General features: G+C 41.1%; 1 protein-coding gene across 1 annotated transcript in view; it reads left to right on the forward strand.

Annotated features, from left to right (window-relative positions):
• CCDC141 (coiled-coil domain containing 141) overlaps positions 1-20545 on the forward strand; it is a 165627-nt gene that overhangs the window by 68307 nt on the left and 76775 nt on the right. The window contains exons 5-6 of the mRNA XM_078393864.1: positions 444-697; positions 12741-12860. Coding sequence (XP_078249990.1) covers positions 444-697; positions 12741-12860 — 374 coding nt within the window. The remainder of the gene's footprint in view (positions 1-443; positions 698-12740; positions 12861-20545) is intronic.

Here is a 20545-nt window from a genome sequence, read left to right on the forward strand (position 1 = left end):
TTTCAGTGTTTATTTCCCATTCAAATATTATGTCAGAACATGGCTGGCTCAAGACGTTTGCCTGTCTGAGGTGAAGCACAAAGTGGTGGCACCTTTCCCTCATTAGGTAAAGGCCCTGACAGGACTACCGAGCGAACTTCACTCTGGTACTGTGATGAGACAGCGGAGCATTGAGGGGGAACAAGAGAAGTTGTATGGCACAGACGGCTCTGTCCACCAATGGAGGAGTTGTCCAAGGAAGAACAGGCAGAGCTGCCCTCCTTATGCCTCCTACCTGGGCAGCTACCTCACTCTGCCTGTTCATAGGGCCAGTCTGGAGACAGAAAAAGCCTCCATGAACAGGACTGTCTGCATTTAGACAGAGAATGAATACTGCACTGTATAGAAGGTATTGTCGATCCATTTTAAAATATGTGTATTCCCCCCCACCTCCATTTTTACAGAACTACTGGAAAAGTCGCTGGTCCTCTTGAACAAAAGCCATGACCTTACCGAATTTATAGAAGAATTCAAATCCGATGGGCCGAATATAAATCCAGAATTTGTTCAAGGAGCTCACAGTAGCTGCTTGAAAATTGATTGTCTCCTTGAAGTCCTGCAAGACAGGAGGAGGCACCTGGACAAATACCTGAAGCTGCAGCGCCAAGGACTGGAACAGGTTTTACAGATTTGTCAGTGGCATCACCAGGAAAACCAGGTACAGTCTGTGAGGGAAAAGGGAGAGAGAGAGAGAGAAATGTAATCTAAAATATATCTGAGAATTTGGGCAATATGAAAGTGTGACTTTGCATGTAGGGTTCAGTTGCTTTAGGGTTATGACTGTATGGCTAATGGGGTTCCATGTTTTTGTGGTCTTAAGGTTTAAACCCATTGAAATCTGTGGGATATTAATCCTGAGTAAGATATCTGGCTGCAGAGCTAGAGGCTGGGAGTTCGATTCTCCATTGTGCCTCCTGCAAATAGAGCCAGCCTGGGCAGCCCTGGGCACACTGTACAGTCCCAGGGTGCCCCCCAGAAGAAGGGGAGGGTCAACCACTTCTATATATTCTCTATCTAGGAAACCCTGAAAAGGGTCACCATAAGTCAAAATTGTCTTGATGGCATACTATTGTTATTCTTAACCATGTTTGGAATTGCACTGTAATGTTGGCAGTCTATATACACAAGGTCCACTTAAGTCCTGCCCCTGGTTACTCATGGAGTTATTGACTTCAGTGGGACAAAGTATTATGTGACAGAGATCAAGTTTAACTAATCACCTACTTGTGTATCAGTAGCGACTGTAAATCACTGGCATCCATCATGCAGTTTGTGGCCCACAAACTTTTATCGCAGTACTAAATTCCATTTTGAAATGAAACTGAGAGTTTAGTCCAGATGGCGGAGATCCGTAAGTCTGAATTATCACACACGCATAATAGTATCAAATACAAGGAAGCAAATGAAAATGTTTGAGGCCTCTGATTTGAATACCATGCTCATCTTACATTCAAAAATGTCTGTTCGTTTGACCTCACAGCCATATTTGTTGCACTCGCACTTGTAATTTAGATCATATGCATTTCTTTTTCATAATCCTACAAGATGCCAAACTGCAGCTGGTAAAAATGTAACTTCTCTTATGGAGACATTGACTGTCTGAGATGTTACAGATAAAGGATCTTGAATGTAAACATTATCAACCAGAAATGTAGAATAACAAAAAGATTGCATTAGTCCCATTGAAATTAAAGGGACAGGTTAATCATCACTAATATAAAGGGCCACTACTGTAATTTCAATGGGACTACAGTATGACTAATTTAAAATAAGAGATTGGGCAATCAGAGATTTAAAAATGGTTTCACATTAAGGCTAAAGATGTACAATGAGATGCAGGGCTGCCTTGCATTTATGTTCTTTGAATACAACAGTTTGCATCTGTACTACTCAAAGGAGACGCAAGGGAAGGAAAAAGCTGATTACCTGTCTTGGAAAATGAATCTCTATCTAAAGGAAGTCTTAGGTATATAGGTTTCTATACTTAGGGATTGTTTATATTTGGAATAGCAATAGGCCTCAGAATTGTATTTTTGATAAGAGGTTAAATCTAGTGTAAAAGAGATACAGTGGACAGCAACCATTAAATATTTGGAAGGGTCAATGATATATTTAAAACTCTCTCAAATATCAACTTCTCTTTCTTGCGAAATCTGCTCACTTCATCTTGCTTTCCTAGTTGTCCACGTTGAAGAACCATGAGCATCACGTCCGTTCCAATATGCTGAGCTATTTTCTTCCTTCCCCTCCGCCAAATTTTACACCTTTTTTTTTCCCGGAATAAGAACCTGAAAGCTTCCCTTGTTTTAACATTTTAAAACAAGGGAACGTTGATCCAGTCAACGTTCCCTCTAATTTTCAGCCCCGCTAGGCAGGGCTCTGCCCTTCGTGCCTATGACTCTGCCCCCATGCGGGGTTCCTTCGCGACCAGAACCAACGGGGCTGGAAACGACCACTGTGACCAGAGGAGGAGGAATGCCTCATGGGGGGTCGTACTAATGCAGTTGCACACCTTAGAGGGAACCTCAGATCCAGTACATTACTGAACCTAGCACCTGGTTTCTGTAAGCGGAAAGCAGATGAAATTGAGGGGCAGCGCCGTGTCATTTATTTGCTGGTGCTTAATTTACATTTATTTCTTATGTGAATAAGGGCTTGCCAAGTATATCCCCATCAGTGGTCCAGGCTTTATTGGTTCCAAACAACAACAACAAAAAATGACAGCAACAAGTACAATTAGTTGTGTATACTAACAGATGCTGACTGACAATTGACTAAACAGATATACTGTATTGATGTGTATTTGATCCTGTGGTTCCTGTTCTTAGGTCTTGACTAGACAGATCAATTGGAACAGGAAAAATAGGGTTGTTTTATGTTGCATAGAGGTGTCATTTGGCATTTGGTGAGATCTTTGCATCCCCATGGCATCCACAACTCGAGCAACCCTATTTGGGCCACCTCCATTTAAAGGGAAAGAAAAAATAAAAACCATTCCCCCGCTTTGCTCCCTTCTGTCTCATTCTCCTTCGATAAAGAGGTTTTTGTGTTTCCCCCCATAAAAGGTACAGAGCATCAGTGCTCCCTAAGTAGACTTTTCAAAACCCCAAATATTTGCTTCTTCCATTCCCCCTTGCAGAGAGGAGCAGAGAAAGTTTCTAATTTCCCAATATTGTTAAGTGACTAAGCTGTCTGTTTAAGCCACTTAACAATAGTGGGAATTAAGAGTGGATGGGATATTGAAAGCAGCAAGCCATTTGCTTTGATTTGATCCCAGAGACTGCACATGCTGGAGCAGAACCAAAATGGAGGAATCCTATCTACATCTAATAAAGTGTAGCCCCTGACAGGGAGCCAACAAGATGTGGGTAAAATGACTGGCACTCATGTCATGTGATTGCTGGGAAAAGGAGCAGACCAAGCCATCCCTAAAGCAGATCAAATAGTGAGAGAAATGTCCATGTAGTCTCTTCCTTAATTTTCTTACTGCATTTGTAGCTGTAGCTGCTAACACACGTGGCTTCTCATGGCTGATCTGTCTTTGTTATGCCAAAGGAATCTTCTGGTGCAATTCTTGCTCATCTTTTCCCAGTATAATTGCTATCAGCTTAGGCAATTAACTATGTAATGTGCTTCACTCACAAAGGTATAGAATTAAAAAAATTACAAATTGTGAGTTTTGAAACTTTTATCTTGGATACTGAAATGTGAAAAATATATATGTGGATTTCCCCATGTTCTTCATTATTTCCTCATTCTGATAAACTAGTCTGTTCTGAACAGGGATTCTCAAATTGATTTTAGTAGAGGAAGATAATTTTCTTAAATAAAACTCCATACATCTACTGCATGCATTGAAGGGGATTTGAATCTGTTTCTAGATCCGTAGGTACTCTGAGTGCATTGGTGGTCACATGTTCAGGTCCAGTCACTCAACTGAGGCATTATTGATAAACCCAGAATTGACACTGATCTATCACTTCTTTCCAAAAGCCCACATTACAAAGATATACCAGCTTACTACCAAGCTATCATGAAACAACCTGGCCTACGGATTCTGCTGTCCAAAAAATTAATTCTTCCAAGCTCTGTACCACCTCCAGATCAGACAGCTCTCTGGAGATCAACAAGAAAAGAGGACTTTTGTTTCAATGCCCCATTTGTGGACTCCCCAGAGGCAATGGATTGGCTGATGTGAGGAACGCAGTGCCAGACTAAGGGCCTGTCCACACTGGCATGTATATATGATATATGGATTGCTGAGGGCATAGTTTGGGTTGGGGGGGAGAGACCTTGCCTACCAGTGTTTCTACTTGGAACAATCTATCCTTCCTTCCCACTTAAGAGCTGTCTCATACACCTTTCTGGTCCAGTGGTAAGGCATGCAATTTTTTTGGCATGCACATGAGCCAGGGGATTCTAAGGGAAAGTTTGAGAGAGACAGTGTAGGGAGAGCAAGGGAATGGAGAGAATGCAACAACACTGAAAGAAGGAGAAAGAAGAGAGGTATGGGAGGATCATACCAAATAGAACAGTGCTACTTCTTCTCTCACAACATCAACAAACCCTTTGTAGCCTGTTCCACTCCACACCCAAAGCGGCCAGTCTGAACAGGCTTTTATGGGCCAGTGCAGTCTTATTCTTGCTACACAGGCTTCATAGTTCTCTGCAGCTTGGCAGTGTTAAATCTGTGAGGTTTTATACTTTTTTAGACCACCCCTCTTTTCTAATCCATGGGAGATGATTACAGTACCTGTTTCCCAATGGATTGGAGTTCCTAGTATAAAAAGGAACTTTAAACCAAAAAGTCATGTAGTGTTGTATGGAAGTAATCTTACCATGCACGTAAGAAAGTGATGCTTTGTATTCTCTGAAATAGGTGGCAGCCCAGGGATATAAATTAAACATGCAAATGACAGCAGCCTTGTGTTGCAGATGCCTCTCAACCAATAGGCCCCTGGAGAGTGCCAGACTACCTGTTTTGTAACGTGCGATGGGTACTCTTATAAATCACACATTGTTCTTTGCATTTTTATGTAAAATCCCACCAGTGAAGCCTTATCCATTTGCCTGGGCTCACTAGGAGACTCTGAAGCATCCATCAGATGGCAGTGAGCGCCCAAGGGAGGGCCAGATTTACCTGTTTTCTTGAGGAGATTGATTTGCATCCAGAACAACGAATTCTGCATTCCTACAAAGGTGTCGTACTCACAGCCTCTGGCTATAGACTGATTGCTGAGAACAAATCTCCATTTTAAAGTAATATAAAGGGGAAAGTTACAGAATGTAAGACTACAGCCCTTTTCTCTGCATGTCGGGAGGGCATGATGAATGACAGCTCATGAGACAGGGTGCGATGCCATTGGCTGTGGTTCTGTTTTGTCTCCTGAGAAATGTCTGGTTAAAAATATTGGAATGTGGTATTTCAAGTCCATGATGTGCATCCTCAGAAATGTTGCAAAGCCAAACTGCCCTCCTCGTCGTCATCATCTTAGAACTGCAGAACTGGAAGAGATCGTTGGGTCCACCGCCTGTCAGGGAGTGGACCGAACGGGAATTTAACTCTCAAGCCTCTGGATCTGCACTATCCAGGATTGATTGATTGATTGATCGATTGATCAATTGATTGATTGATTGATTGATTGATTGATTGATTGATTGATTGATTGATTTGACTTGTATATCACCCCACAATGTTTGGAGCTCTTTCTGGGTATTTTACAACATGATTAGGCAAGGAACCCCACTCCACCCCAATGAGCTGGCTGAGTTAACCTTGAGCCGGCTACCTGAATCTGTCGGGATTAAACTCAGTTTGCGGTCAGAGGCTTGAGTGCTGCACAGTAGGACCCCTGTATCCACAGGATCAGTATCCACATTTTTTTTACTTATCCATGGTCTGGAAATATTTTAAACATTACAAGAAAAAAACCAGAAATACGTACAGTGTTTCCATGATATATTACCTTAACTGGCCATAGAGGGAATCACAGACAATGTTACATATACAGTATATAAATCCAAGTCCCTGCTCAATGCAGGAATCCAAATCAAAGCAGATCTGACTGATGGTTGCCCAATTTTCTCTTGAATGCCTCCAGTTTTGGAGCACTCACCATCTCTTGAGGTAATTGGTTCCATTGTCATACTGCTCTAACAGTTAGGAAGTTTTTTCTTCTTATATTTAGCTTAGATCTGGCTTCCTGTAGCTAGGGTCCATTGTTACATGTCCTGCTCTCTGGGATGATCTAGAACAGATCTTGCCCCTCCTCTGTATGATAGCCTTTCAAGTCTTTGAAAAGTGCTATCATATTTCCCCTTAATCTTCTTTTCTCGAGGCTACACACGCCCAGTTCTTTCAGTCTTTCCTCGTAAGGCTTGGTTCCCAGTCCCCTGATCGTCTTTGTGGCCCTCCTTTGAACTTGGTCCAGTTTGTTAGCATCCTTGTTAAAGTGTGGTGCCCAGAAATGGACACAATACTCTAAATGAGGCCTAACCAGTGCTGAATAGAGGGGGACTAGACTAGTATGGGATATGGGGACTATACCTCTGTATAAAATAACACTGGCCCCTTTTTTTGCAGCCAAGTCACTCTGTTCGTTCATGTTCAGTTTTTGATCTACAACAATTCCATGATCCTTCTCACTCACAGCATGACTGAGTCAAGTGCCCTCCATCTTGTAACTGTGCATTTGGGGTTTTCTTCCTGAGGTGTAGTACTTTGTACTTATCCCTGTTAAAGTCCATTCTGTTGTTTTCAGCCCATCAAGCTTTCTGATTTTTGTTCCCGTCTTCCAAGGTGTTAGCTATTCCACCCAATTTTGTTTCTTCTGCAAATCTGATAATTATTCCCTGCACCTCCCTCATCCAACTCATTAATAAAAATGTTGAGAACCATATCCAGGACTGAGACTTGTGGTACCCCACTTGTTACCTTTTTCCAGAATCCTGTCTTCTCATTATGTGTACAAAGCAGGACATCCACAGTTTCAACATATTTGCCTCCAGAGATAGTCCAGGCTTGATTTGATCTGGGACCTACTTGTTTCCTTTCCTGGCAATCTGGGACATTCTCTTGAACTTACTCAACTCCAAATAATTTTAATTTTTGTGAGGTTCTTACAGAGGATCACATCCTGCACGCACACACACACACACACACGCACGGTTGTGATACTAAGCCAATGAAGGTGTTCAGTCTGCTCATGGAAGGTCAGTCAAGAAGTTTAGTGTCTGGGAGAGCATGTCTGTAAGCAAGTCCTGCTTCCAATTTTTCCTCTACAGTACTTGGCTTTTAGACCTTCATGCATTTGATACTAAAGCCTGAAGGGGGTGATGTAAGCATTTTTAGCTGAACATGCTTACAATCTTCTTTTGAGCAGGAACCCTGAGAAGGCACAGGCAGCTAAGTTGAATGTGCGTTCAATTCTCCTTCAAACCTTAGCCATACATGCATGAAGATTTCTAAGCCGTGGCCATTCCTGTAGTGGTGGGGTGTAGATTTAGATGCCCCCCTCCTGCCCCTTATAGAGTTGTAGCCCTCACATATGCAGGCAAACCTCTCTCTAGGGCTGCCATCTCAATAATTCATAGAATTATGGTATTGTACATTGCAAGTAGAACTGCAACTTGGAAAAATGACTTTTTTTGAGTACAGCTCTGAGAATCCCCTGTTGGCCACTGATGAATAAGGGATTCTGGGATCTGTATTTTTAAAAGTCAACTTTTCAAGCTTTGACTAGAGCAGAGCTGATATCTGCCACATTTTCTATGGTGCCGCTTAAATGTAGGAGTGACAATGTTATTTGTCTCTTAATATAGCTGGAAGCTGCCTGCCTGCCCACCCCTACCCCTCCCACTGCCCCGGTTGTCTCTCTACCTCATCTTGAAGGCATTGCCCCCACTGCCACCTCCTGTGCCGCGATCCTCACAGCCAGAGGGTGGCAGGACTGGCCATGGAAGAAGAGGCAGCAGTGGCAGCCAGTGGGGACAGTGGGAGGAGGACTGGGTGGGCAACCCCTTTTTGGCAAAACAGGCTCCCCAAACTGAGCCACGAACCAGCCCAGTTCATTTTTTGGGGGGGGGGATTGTGGTTCGGTTTGTGCCCATTTCCATTACTCTCTAAAATCAACATATTCCATCTAATCATTGCAATGATCTTTGTAACCCCCTCATTTCTGCCCACTGTTCTCTATCAGATATTGTTAGCAAGTCCCTTTCATTAATAGATTGAAAACCAAGAAGGTAACAAGGCTATTTCTATGTTGTTGTCTTGGTAAGCTTGTCTATTATTAATGTGCTTCCCACCCCCACCCCCTTAATGACACCCAGTTATATCTTTGGGAGGTGAACAAATACATTATAGTTACTCAAGGCTCATTAACTCCTAACTTGTTGCTCCAAAGAGGAAATCAAGGTCAGAGACCATCATCTATTAAATAATGCCTCAGGGGTTAAAGGTACTAACAAATATTTTCTGGTACACAGTTTTATAGCCTATAACCATATTATTAGATGCCTCTGATGAAATAGCTTCTTGCCTATGACAGCTAATGATGCTACAAATTTGTTAGGGCTAGTTCTAATTGCTAGCCCAAGAGCAGATCTATTGAATGAATGGGATGTTACATCGACACTTGTGTAAGTCTCAGTGGGTGTTCTCTATCCGGGATTACCAACTGGAATTACCTCCTAATTTTTACAGCGCCAAAGCAAAAAGTGTGCTGCTTAGGATCTCATACTATGGTTTATGAAAATATATCAGCATTCCCCAACTTTAAAAAAAAAATATTATCCTCAGTATAAGTGCTAGTGGCTAGAATTTAGAGCAATTGCCAATTCTGGTGCTCTATAAAATTAGGTAAATTACTGTTGGGGGACTCCATCTCCCAGGATCCACAAACAACATTTTGTAGTCTAAAGACATTTTAGCTCCTCTCCAAAACTCCCAAACCACTAGCATTTCCAGGTTCTGCACCAATGTTACTACAATCCAGAGTGTTTTTTTATTTATTCATGTGACTACTCATGCTGCCATTACTTGCTTTGTTTCAGATGCAACAGTACTTAAAAGCCAATTAAACGTCTGTATCTGGAACAAAACAAAACTCTTCCAGATAAAGCATTCCTGAATACATCACGAATGCCAAATCTGTTGTTCTCTCCACAGTCTAACTTCTCTGCAATATTTTTCCTTTAAAATAAGTTGAAGCAAAGCTCCTTCCCAGTGTTTGCGTTCTGGAGGGAAAATATAGAGAGGCATTATTGCCATGGTTTCTTTTTTAGTGTTGTCACTAAAGTGAAGTTTCAGCTAGGTCATTTTGAACAATCATGTATAAAATTTGTAGTGAAGTGTGTCTTTGTAATAATCTTGATGTTGGTCGATGTTGTTTCCCTTTTTACCTCCTAGCAGGATTGGGTACCATGTATTGCTGAATCATATGTCAGTTCAGCTTTGACTGATTTTAAACATCTTCCTTAAGAATATTAATTCATGGAGATTTATGCTTGTGACGATCTCTTATTGCATGCCAACACAACCCAGTTAAATACAGTGGACCCTTGACTTACAGACGGCTTGACTTACAGACTTTTTGAGTTACAGACTTCTCTGGCCGCAAAATTTAGGTTTGACTTGCAGCCTGAGAATTGACTTACAGACCAGAAAAAAATCAAAATGGAACACAAACGGCCTGTTACGGGATTAATTGGTTTTCAATGCACTGTAGGTCAATGGAGACGTGACCTACAGACTTTTTGACTTGAGAACTGCCTTCCAATGCGGATTAAGTTCTCAAGTCAAGACCCCACTGTAGTTATTTAGATTGTTAATGTTTAGAATACAGTAAAGTGATGTCCCGGCTTCTGTTCAGAATCTCTCAAGCCAGGATCCCAAACCATGTCAGGATGTGCTTTTAGTTTAGGATCAGAGTTTAGTTCTCGATTTTAAAAATGTTCATTTTTAAAAATCCACATTTTTTTTGATATTTGGAAAAAATGGCAAACTGGTTTGCTGATGATTAGAAAAAAGCTTCTAATATCCTTCACTTCTGCCTGCATTTCATACAGTATGCAAGGGAAGAAAAGAGGGGAGAGAGCATGCTTCTGATTATGCTTGTCATAATAGAACATTGTTATTGTGTCTAAACTGAGCCACTAACATCTGAGTTAAAAGGCTCTAGAGTAATACTGAGTATTTTTATTAAACATAGCAAAATAGCTGCTGGTATACTACCCCATAGCGCTTAAAGCACTCTATGGGTGGTTTACAGTTTAATTATGCAGGATACACATTGTCCCCTAATCAAACTGGGTACTTAATGTACCAATCTTGGAAGGATGGAAGGCTGAGTCAACCTTGAGCTGGCTACCTGAGCCCATCGGGACTGAACTGAGATCGTGAACAGAGCCTTAATGGATAAACCTGTGTACACTTGTACTTTTCTAATACTGTGATTTGCAAATAAAGTCAGGCTTTCTGTGTGGAGCAACCTCAAAATGAATAAATTGGAAACACTTAGAAAACAGCTTTGTTGTGTGACATCAAATTAAAATTTAATTACATCAGTTATCTCTTCATATCCCTAGCTGTGTTGAACTCCTTAGGTAATTTGCCAAGTTGTTTGTTGTTTCAGAGGTTTTTTTTTTTTTTTGATGCCTTCTTGTTTGCTGTCAGAATATTCTTAGAGGAATATTTTGTAGCTACACATACTTAATCTTCACTGAAATTCATGGAGGCTAACTAAGAGCTGGCTCCACAGCTCAGCGCTTTACATCTGCCAGAGATTGAGAGTTTGATTCCCCACTGCGCTTCCTGGGAGAAAAGCCAGCCTGTGTGGCCTTGAGCAAGGTGTGCAGTCCCAGGGCATCCCCAGAAGAAGGGGATGGGAATCACTTCTGAGTATTCTCTGCCTGGAAAGGGTTGCCATGAGTCAGAACTGATTTTATTATGACTGAACTATGCATTATTTTGTGCTTAACTGTGGTCATGGTATTGGGTTAATACCAACATTCCCTCCAGTTTTCTGTCCTGTTGCATGGGAGCCTTGCTCTGTGCGCGCAGGGGTCAGCAGGGCTTCATTTGAAATGGGACGTAAACAAAATGGCTGCCCACAGGCAACCCTCACGGAGCTCTGGGCAAGGCCTAGAAGAAACATTGGTAGTCACTCAACACACAACAGCACTTTAGGCCGTGCTGGACCAAATTCCAAACCAGGCAATATATTAATTCATTAGGGGACGGGAAAGGAAGACTCCTATCTGACTAACCTGTGCACATCCATTGTACAAGCTAAAAGAAGCTCACCATGAGTAACGGTATGCATGGAGGGCCCCAGACTCTGAAAGCTTGGACTCTGAAAGCTCGGGAATAAGGCTTGTATTATTCACGTCCAAGTTCCAGTGGCCGCTGGGGTATCTGTATATCCAACGCCACTAAAATTAGTACTTTTAAAAGCCACATCCGGTTACAGCTCTCTTTAGTGTCACAAATATGCTCCAGAGGATTTCCACAACTTTCAGAGCAGGTTTCTGGGGAAAGCGGGTTGTCCTTTCCAGCAGTTTAAACCTATATCAGTGGGGCCAGTCATCTTGACCTGGCTGAAATTAACACTGTAGTTTAGAAGACCGTGTCCATCACGGTCCTGTATTGAACTGAGCCAGTGCAATACAGGTGAATGAAAAAAACCTCAAAATCCTATGCAAACTTACTAAGGAGTACTGTATTTGCCTTCTAGCTAAGTAGCTTAATAGCCCATTTTCTGTTGTTATTGTTTTATAATGCTATACATGAGGTTTTGAAAGTGATAATTGATGGAAATGGGGATATGATATAATGTATTAAAATGTTAAGTGATGTTCTTGTTTTTTGTAGCCTTCCTGGGTGTTTTTGTTTTTTAAATAGAACAGTTGTGGGAAGCTCATTGTCCTCCACTTGAATGTGTCCTTCTGCCTGTTTATTACATCCCAGATGCCCTTCTGGAAAATAAATCTTCACTTTACACCCACCCAAAAAAGAGGGATTGTTTTATGTATTCACGAAGGCTTTCACGGCAGGGATCTAATGGTTGTTGTGGGTTTTTCGGGCTCTTTGGCCATGTTCTGAAGATTGTTCTTACTAACGTTTCCCCAGTCTCTGTGGCCGGCATCTTCAGAGGATAGCACTCTGTGCTCCCTCTGAAGATGCCGGCCACAGAGACTGGCGAAGAGTGCTGTCCTCTGAAGATGCCGACCCCAGAGACTGGCGAAACGTTAGGAAGAACAACCTTCAGAACACGGCCAAAGAGCCCGAAAACCCCACAACAACCAAGGGATTGTTTTCTTCTAAAACAAGGCACAGGGCTTTGCATGTGTGTGCCTGTCCATGTGTGTTGTTTACTTAAAAGCATAAATGAACCTCAGGCTTTGAAGGAGTGTGGAAAAAAACCCTACATTTCAGGATGGGCTACAATACCGAGAATATTTCAACCAGTGTGAGAAATCAAGTTGTGTCAGTATATTGGCAAGCATGCATCTCCAGAGTGGATCCTCCTCAGTGTATTAATTTACTTCAGATAGTTAGAGGATCATGTGGAGCTGATTTTGAGGGGACATGGCAGGTGGCAGTGGGAAGGAGAAGATAAGAAAATTCTGTGTTGGATGTAGCCCATTATTTTTCCTCCTATAAAATGTTTATTCGTGAAAAATATTATTTCTATTTTCAGATAACCTCTTGGTACAAGAAGACTATCAAAGATTATTTCCATAAGCAAAACCTTGGGTCGTCTTTAAAAGAAAATGAAGAGCTATGTCAGGAGCACAAAGAAATGGAAAATAAAGTTAAAGTAAGAACATTCTTATCATTTCTGTCCATGTCGTAGAACTCTGGTCATGTATAGTGCAGGCAGTATTCTATTGATCCAGAAGTACTGTATCTTCATAAAATATTTTAGTCCCAACCATGGCATCAACATGTATTTAATTCAAAGTCTACTGTTTTTAAAGGAAGAAATAAGGCTCCAGTGCCTGTGTAGTTGGAATAAGGACCATTTAGCACAGAAGGTGTTTAGTTGTTATGGTTCTTTAGTCATCAAGTCCTGACCGACTCTTCGTGACCCCATGGACCAGAGCACGCCAGGCCCTCCTGTCTTCCACTGCCTCTCAGAGTTTGGTCAAATTCATGTTGGTAGCTTCGATGACACTGTCCAACCATCTCATCCTCTGTCGTCCCCTTCTCTTCTTGACTTCACACTTTCCCAACATCAGGGTCTTTTCCAGGGAGTCTTCTCTTCTCGTGAGATGGCCAAAGTATTGGAGCCTCAGCTTCAGGATCAGTCCTTCCAGTGCACACTCAGGGTTGATTTCCTTCAGAACGGATAGGTTTGTTCTCCTTGCAGTCCAGGGAACTCTCAAGAGCCTCCTCCAGCACCACAATTCAAAAGCATCAATTCTTCGGCGGTCAGCTTTCTTTATGGTTCAGCTCTCACTTCCGTACATCACTACTGCAAAAACCATAGCTTTGACTATGAGGACCTTTGTCGGCAAGGTGATGTCTCTGCTTTTTAAGATGCTGTCTGGGTTTGTCATCACTTTCCTCCCAAGAAGCAGGCATCTTTTAATTTCATGGCTGCTGTCACCATCTGCAGTGATCATGGAGCCCAAAAAAGTAAAATCTGTCAGTGCCTTCATATCTTCCCCTTCTATTTGCCAGGAGGTGATGGGACCAGTGGCCATGATGTTAGTTTTTTTTATGTTGAGCTTCAGGTCAATTTTTGTGTTCTCCTCTTTCACCCTCATTAAGAAGTTCTTTAATTCCTCCTCATTTTCTGCCATCAGAGTGGTATTATCTGCATATCTGAGGTTGATATTTCTTCCAGTATGTCCATTTCCTCTCATTACATTTAATCTTAATTCCATTTTGGGATTCTTCCAGTCCAGCCTTTCGCATGATGTGTTCTGCATATAAGTTAAATAAACAAGGAGACAATATACAGCCTTGTCATACTGCTTTCCCAATTTTGAACCAATCAGTTGTTCCATATCCAGTTCTGACTGTTGCTTCCTGTCCCACATATAGATTTCTCAGGAGATAGATAAGGTGATCAGGCACTCCCATTTCTTTAAGAACTTGCCATAGTTTGTTGTGGTCCACACAGTCAAAGGCTTTTTCATAGTCAATGAAGCAGAAGTAGATGTTTTTCTGGAACTCTCTGGCTTTCTCCATAATCCAGCACATATTAGCAATTTGGTCTCTAGTTCCTCAGCCTCTTTGAAATCCAGCCTCTACTTGTAGGATTTTGAGCATAACCTTGCCAGCATGTGAAATGAGTGCAATTGTACGGTAGTTGGAGCATTCTTTGGCACTGCCCTTCTTTCTGATTGGGATGTAGACTGATCTGTTCCAGTCCTCTGGCCACTGCTGAGTTTTCCGAACATGCCAGCATATTGAGTGTAGCATCTCAACAGCGTCCTCTTTCAAGATTTTAAATAGTTCCACTGGAATGCCATCACCTCCACTGCCCTTGTTGTTAGCCAGGCTTTCTAAGGCCCACTTGACTTCACTCTCTAGGATGTCTGGCTCAAGCTCAGCAACTACACTATCTGGGTTGTCTGGGTGCTGCATGTGTTGCTCTCAAACTAACAGCATTTGGGCCAAGGTTTGACAAATTATCAGCATGCATACAACATAAAAAAAATCACGTTGTGCAAAAGCATGCCAAGTTGAGTATCCCTCATCAAAAAATACATGCACAAGTTTGTATAAATTACCTGGCTTGTGTTATTTTAATATTTGTTTCCATTAACTAGAGTTAATGGTTATTTTTTCAATAAAAAAGTGTATCATTGAAAGTTCTTTTATGTTTTGAAAACAAAAGGTGATGATTAATTCAGACAACTGTATGAGTTGTTTTTTCTAAACTGAAACATCAGCATTCAGATTTAATTGCAGTGTTGGCACTTCGAAAGAAATAATTTGGTTTTGTGTCGCCGTTTGGGCACTCGGCCTCAAAAAGGTTCGCCATCACTGACTTAATTGCACAGCTTGCTATGTCATCTCTATGATATTGACTTATGCTTTAAATCAGCATAAGGGACACAACAAAGCAAGTTATGCCCTTTTCAGCCCTTGTGGGATGTGAATGTGCTTAATATTGGCTGGCTTGTATACACCCTTTTTAGGGGAGCTGGGCTACCATAGAGGTTTGTGCTTTTCTTTAGATGCTTCATAGCATTGAATGCCCCACAAGTGCTTGTGAACAAATGGGCTCCAGTGTTAAAAATGAAATCTAATTTTTTTCTTTCATCAGCTATAACTTTTTTTTTTAAAAAGCACCAGATCAATCACCGGATCCACAAGAGTCTCAGTTTTCTTTCCAGTTGACTTACTGAGACCTGCAATTTTAAAGGTTACTGATTGTAAAGGTAAAAACTAAAATAGCGTGACCTTTCTATAGAGACATGAAGCTCAGTTAATTGAAATACAATGCTAGATGGCTTTAGTAGTTATTCGAAGGTTCGGGAAAACTGAAACAGCATGACAGCAGCAAAACCTTTTGTTTGTTCTTGATGGAAGTAATTGAAAGAAACATCTTACCATCCAATTGCACATAATATCATCATATCTATGGTTACTCTCAACCATTTGAAATAGCAGCTGGTTGTTAGGGATCCAGAGCTTGCTTTTAGAATCAATACTGTCACTCATTATCTTATTTTTCCCCATTGTTCTATACTGTCACTCATTATCTGATTTTCCTCGTTAGATTATCTTTTCTCAAGGCAAGAAATGAATGGTCATTACTCGCCACATAGAAGAAGTTGTCGGCCTAACTAGTCAGTACAATAAATTTGCACAAGGCACCAGGGTTATGTTATTACTTCTAAGTACAGCTTGGAATTTCAGTGTGAAATGAAATTCTTTCTGTTAGTTGTCAATGGGATCCAAAAGTAGTCTGTAATTGTTAATGAAAGTAGCAAAAAAAATTCTAATTGACTGCAAAATCTAGTCATTGCTTTCCAAATAATCATTGTGTGAACACCAGGGTTCTTGTTACATGCAAACCCTTAGAGAGCTACAGATCTAAACCCATCCCACAGCAAAATCTTCCTAGGATTTAAATGGCATCTTATCACTGACTGAAGATCAGGACAAAAGAATTACAGAATAATGATTTTTAGAACTTGCTAATTTTTTTTGTCAAAACTTTAATACCCATTGGCCTTGCTAACATATAAGTAAAACATTACAGTATTTTGTTTTCCCTTATTATTAAAGATACCACGACAATTTCTCACAATGTGTAATATATACAACCTCTGCTTCCATCTTCTGAGCAGTTCATGTATAGTAACTCATTGTGAGTTACTATATATTCTGCATTCTGAAAAGATGACCTTTTCAGCATGTCTGAAGATGTCCAGGAAAAAAGTGCTGTGTCTCAGCTGTAGAAATGCATATACTCACATGTCTGATTCTTGAATGACAAACCACCAAATTTTTCTTCTTGTTTGCAAGGCAGTAGGTTCTCACATTTCTAAGAAAGACTTGTGCAAGTTGCATAGTAATAATAATTGTGTGCCAGTTCTGACTTATGGCTACCCCTTTTCAGGGTTTTCTAGGTAGAGAGTACTCAGGAGCGGTTTCCCATTCCCTTCTTCAGGGATTGTCCAGGGACTGTGCAGCTTGCCCAAGGCTACACAGGCTGGCTCTTCTGGGGCACTCTCAACCTCTAGCTCCACAGCCATTTAACTCACTGAGCTATCCAGCCAGCCATCTATGACAACTGTTGCCTTTTTACATGAGCTTGTTAAAAATTAGAAGGCATTGAATGGGTTGTTTGTATCTTTTTGATATCTTAGCCAGTCTTTCTTTCCTTGCCACGTTTCCTTTCCTTCACAAATGGAAGAGACGATACATTTGCTCAGAGGCATTTTGGGCAAACTGAAGAAACCTTGATAGAAACTTCACCTGTACCTTGTTTCATTGTGCTTCTGTTGCTCTCTTAAAACCCAATGAAGTTTTCTTTTGATTTGTTTTCCATTATTTTCCTTTGTTTTGTTTGTTTTGGTCTTAAAGGCTATATAACTAAATAAGTGTAGCTTGTAAATGAACAGAATGCTGACCGCAGATAGTCTAGTGATTAATGAGCCTTTTTTTTTTTACAAGTTTGGGTAAGAATATGAAACAGCCCTGAATACATCCAATTTCATGGGAAAATATTCAATGTTATGATATATAAGGACTTCTTTCAAACTTTAAATCACTGTAATTAATCACCATTTCAAGTGTGATTGAAAGGTTAAACTGTTAACCATGCTGGATACAAAAGAGGAAGAAAGTTAATATGGCTATTTAAAAAGGTTAACCTACAGGTGAAATTTACCTGAAAGGTTGACACAGGAATTTATGCCAAAGACAAATTTATGATGGATGTGTCCATACAAATACTTTCACTATGCGTGACATCCTTTTCTTCTAAGCATGCATCTGCCATAAATGAAAACTTCAATTCACACAGTGGAATAGCACTGCAAGAATCATGATTAGGCATTCTGTTTATACATAACAGTTTCCATGTCTCCGTGCATCGTTCCCTGCAAGTAATCTAAAAAGCTCTGGGATCTTTGTCAGCAAGTAATGTTTAGTCATCTCCATATTTTGGACTGTACAAAGACAAAAGGAGGCAAGATAATTAGGGATGGGATTTTTGGAGTTAGAGAACTATCAGTCCAATAATTTGACAGGAACCCGCCTGGCTTTAAGGAACTGGGAGTGCTCAAACCGGCAGGAGGTAGAATAGGTCCTTCAATCTCCACGCTGTTACCAAATTGCTTCTTCTAACTCTTTGAAAACTGCTGTACTCCATCAAGTAAGGAGTCATGAGGTACATGGGGGAGTGAGTTATAAAAGGAGGCTGCCTCTTTATTGTCGAAGTGGACTCTGCCAGAACGTGTTGGAACACAAGCGCATCTCCTAAACTGGCTGCTTAAAGACCCTTTAGATGGCCTGAAGCTCGAGATATCTGCATGCAAAACATGTGCTTTACCCCTGAACCCCTTCCTTTTTGAAATCTTTAGAATTACAAATGCATTGCTAGGAAGACAAAGGGTTCCTTTCTGTATGGAAGCCACTATCATTGCCATCATCCTCACCTTCATCATCACCACAAAATCTATCAGAAGGAAGTTGATCGTAGGAATTTTCGAACAAAATAGTCATTCTGACTGAGAGAACAGATGCATCTACAAGGGCCCTAGGGATCAGGGAGCATCTCTGTGCACCGTGAGGGTGCTTGGAAGACATGCAAATGAACAATCAAGTAACATTTGATACAGATATTTGCCATTTATTGATTATTATAATGGACAGTTCAGTGATTTAGGTATCTGGCTGAGGGGCCAGAGGTTGAGAGTTTGATTCTCCCACTGTGCCTACTTTACATGGGCTGGACTTGATGACCCATGGAGTTTCTTCTAGGTCTGCAGTTCCAAAATGATGATGATTTAAATTCTTTTAAGGATTGTATGTAATGTTCAGTTTGTTCTTATAAATTTTGCTACCCAAGCTGAATGCGATTTTTCAAAATAAAAAGTCAGGATAAAGATATAAAATAAATATAAAAACCCAGCATTTTGAGGCATAGCTAAAATGTGCATATGTTTGTTCTTAAATCAAAGCCCTATAAATACGAGTATTTTGGAGTTAGGGTGTTATAAATGCTAGTGTTTTGAACACACTTAGAGGGGGATTTCTACACTGTCCTCTCCCTTGTCACAATCTTCATGGCTTCAGTGCCAGCTCTCCAGTTCAAACTTACACCTGAGCCACGAACCTGGGAAACTTGAAGACCCCTCTATTCAGAACTGATGATGGGTAGAGATAGGTGTTCCCTTCCAATGTTTTCGTGTTTTCATTAATTTTTGCTGCCAATTCTTACTTGGTAGAGTATACTTTAGCCAGCTCAACAAGATAGAAAAAGCTATTGTTCAGCTCTGGACCTCTAGTTTAGCTAAGGGCCGGTCTACAGAGCTTGTCTGGAATGGGGTACAGAAGGGTCAATAGAAGGTCTTGCATGCCATTAATGCAATCCTTGCATTCACATGGTGTATTTATCCATCCATCCATCCATCCATCCATCCATCCATCCATCCATCCATCCATCCATCCATCCATCCATCTATCTATCTATCTATCTATCTATCTATCTATCTATCTATCTATCTATCTATCTATCTATCTATCTATCTATCTATCTATCTATCTATCTGTCTGTCTGTCTGTCTGTCTGTCTGTCTGTCTGTCTGTCTGTCTGTCTGTCTGTCTGTCTGTCTGTCTGTCTGTCTGTCTGTCTATCCCGCCCTTCTAGACTATGTCTCCTTAGGGCAGCTTGCAATAAAAATTATTCATGGACCTCAGATGATCTTATTTGGTCTTCAGCAGGCTTTCCCAATACTGTATCATGCAGTAGCTTAATAAGACAGTCTCTTCAGGATATTCGCAAACGAACCACTTTCTCAGCCTCTCCAATGGACAGCCTGCTCACAGACAAACCGGGTGGGCTCTCAACGGATCTTGAGAAGCAAAACAAACAAACCTTCTGAAAGTGATGCAGTGAATATTCACTGTCAAATGCACACTTGAATCCCCACACACACACCTTCCTTGGCCCTTCCACGAAGCTGAGGAAGTGATTAATTTGCCAATACCTTGAAAAGATAGTCTTCAGTTACTTCACAACATTGGCAGAAGGCTAGCTTTGGGTCCATTCCCAGTGATCACAGGTACCAGAAATGGACCAAAACAGAGCTATCCTACCAGCATCAATAATACAGAAGCCCTGACAAGGGCTCAGAAAGTGTGTGTAGGAACACTCTGGGGGTGCTTTGGTTTCCTCCAGTGGTTTCATTCTGTAATCACTGTCAAAAAGAGGGACCAACCTGCCCCTGCAGCTGCCCAGACAGCAGGCTAAACTTGTGTCTGATCACACCCTAATGCCAACGTATACCTATGGCCCAAGCTCTTGTTTTTTCTGACACACAAAATTGTTGCCACTACACTCATCTCGGGAGCTGCACCCTGATTTAGCCATGTATCTCCTTTCCTTCTCTCCTCTTTCTTAGATTACTTTTTATCTCCTCTTGTCCCCCACCAAGAACTTATGTCAGCTTCCTTCTGTTTGCCTGGGGGAAATGGGCATGTCTGTCATCTTTGAGGATTCTGCTGGGTTTCACATACCAAAAAGAGGAATTTCCTTGGTCTTCCTAGATGATTAATAAGAAATTTGCCTCCCAATGAATGTAGCTAGGGCTGCGTTTGTCACATTATTGTTTATCATCAGGCAATGTGTTCTCCAGAAAGAGAGAATTTCTAGATTTCAGGGCTTACCATTAAATTTCTGAAGTGAATGAGACTTGTCAGTCACATATAACTTGAGTCGTATTGACCTGGGTGCATCTGCTATTAGGTAAGACTATTATTAGATATGATTCTGTAATTGTGGGATTTACTGCCCCTCAACCTCTGCTAGCT

Source organism: Pogona vitticeps, chromosome 1 (genome assembly GCF_051106095.1).
Source record: "Pogona vitticeps strain Pit_001003342236 chromosome 1, PviZW2.1, whole genome shotgun sequence".
NCBI classification, from domain to species: Eukaryota; Metazoa; Chordata; class Lepidosauria; order Squamata; family Agamidae; genus Pogona; species Pogona vitticeps.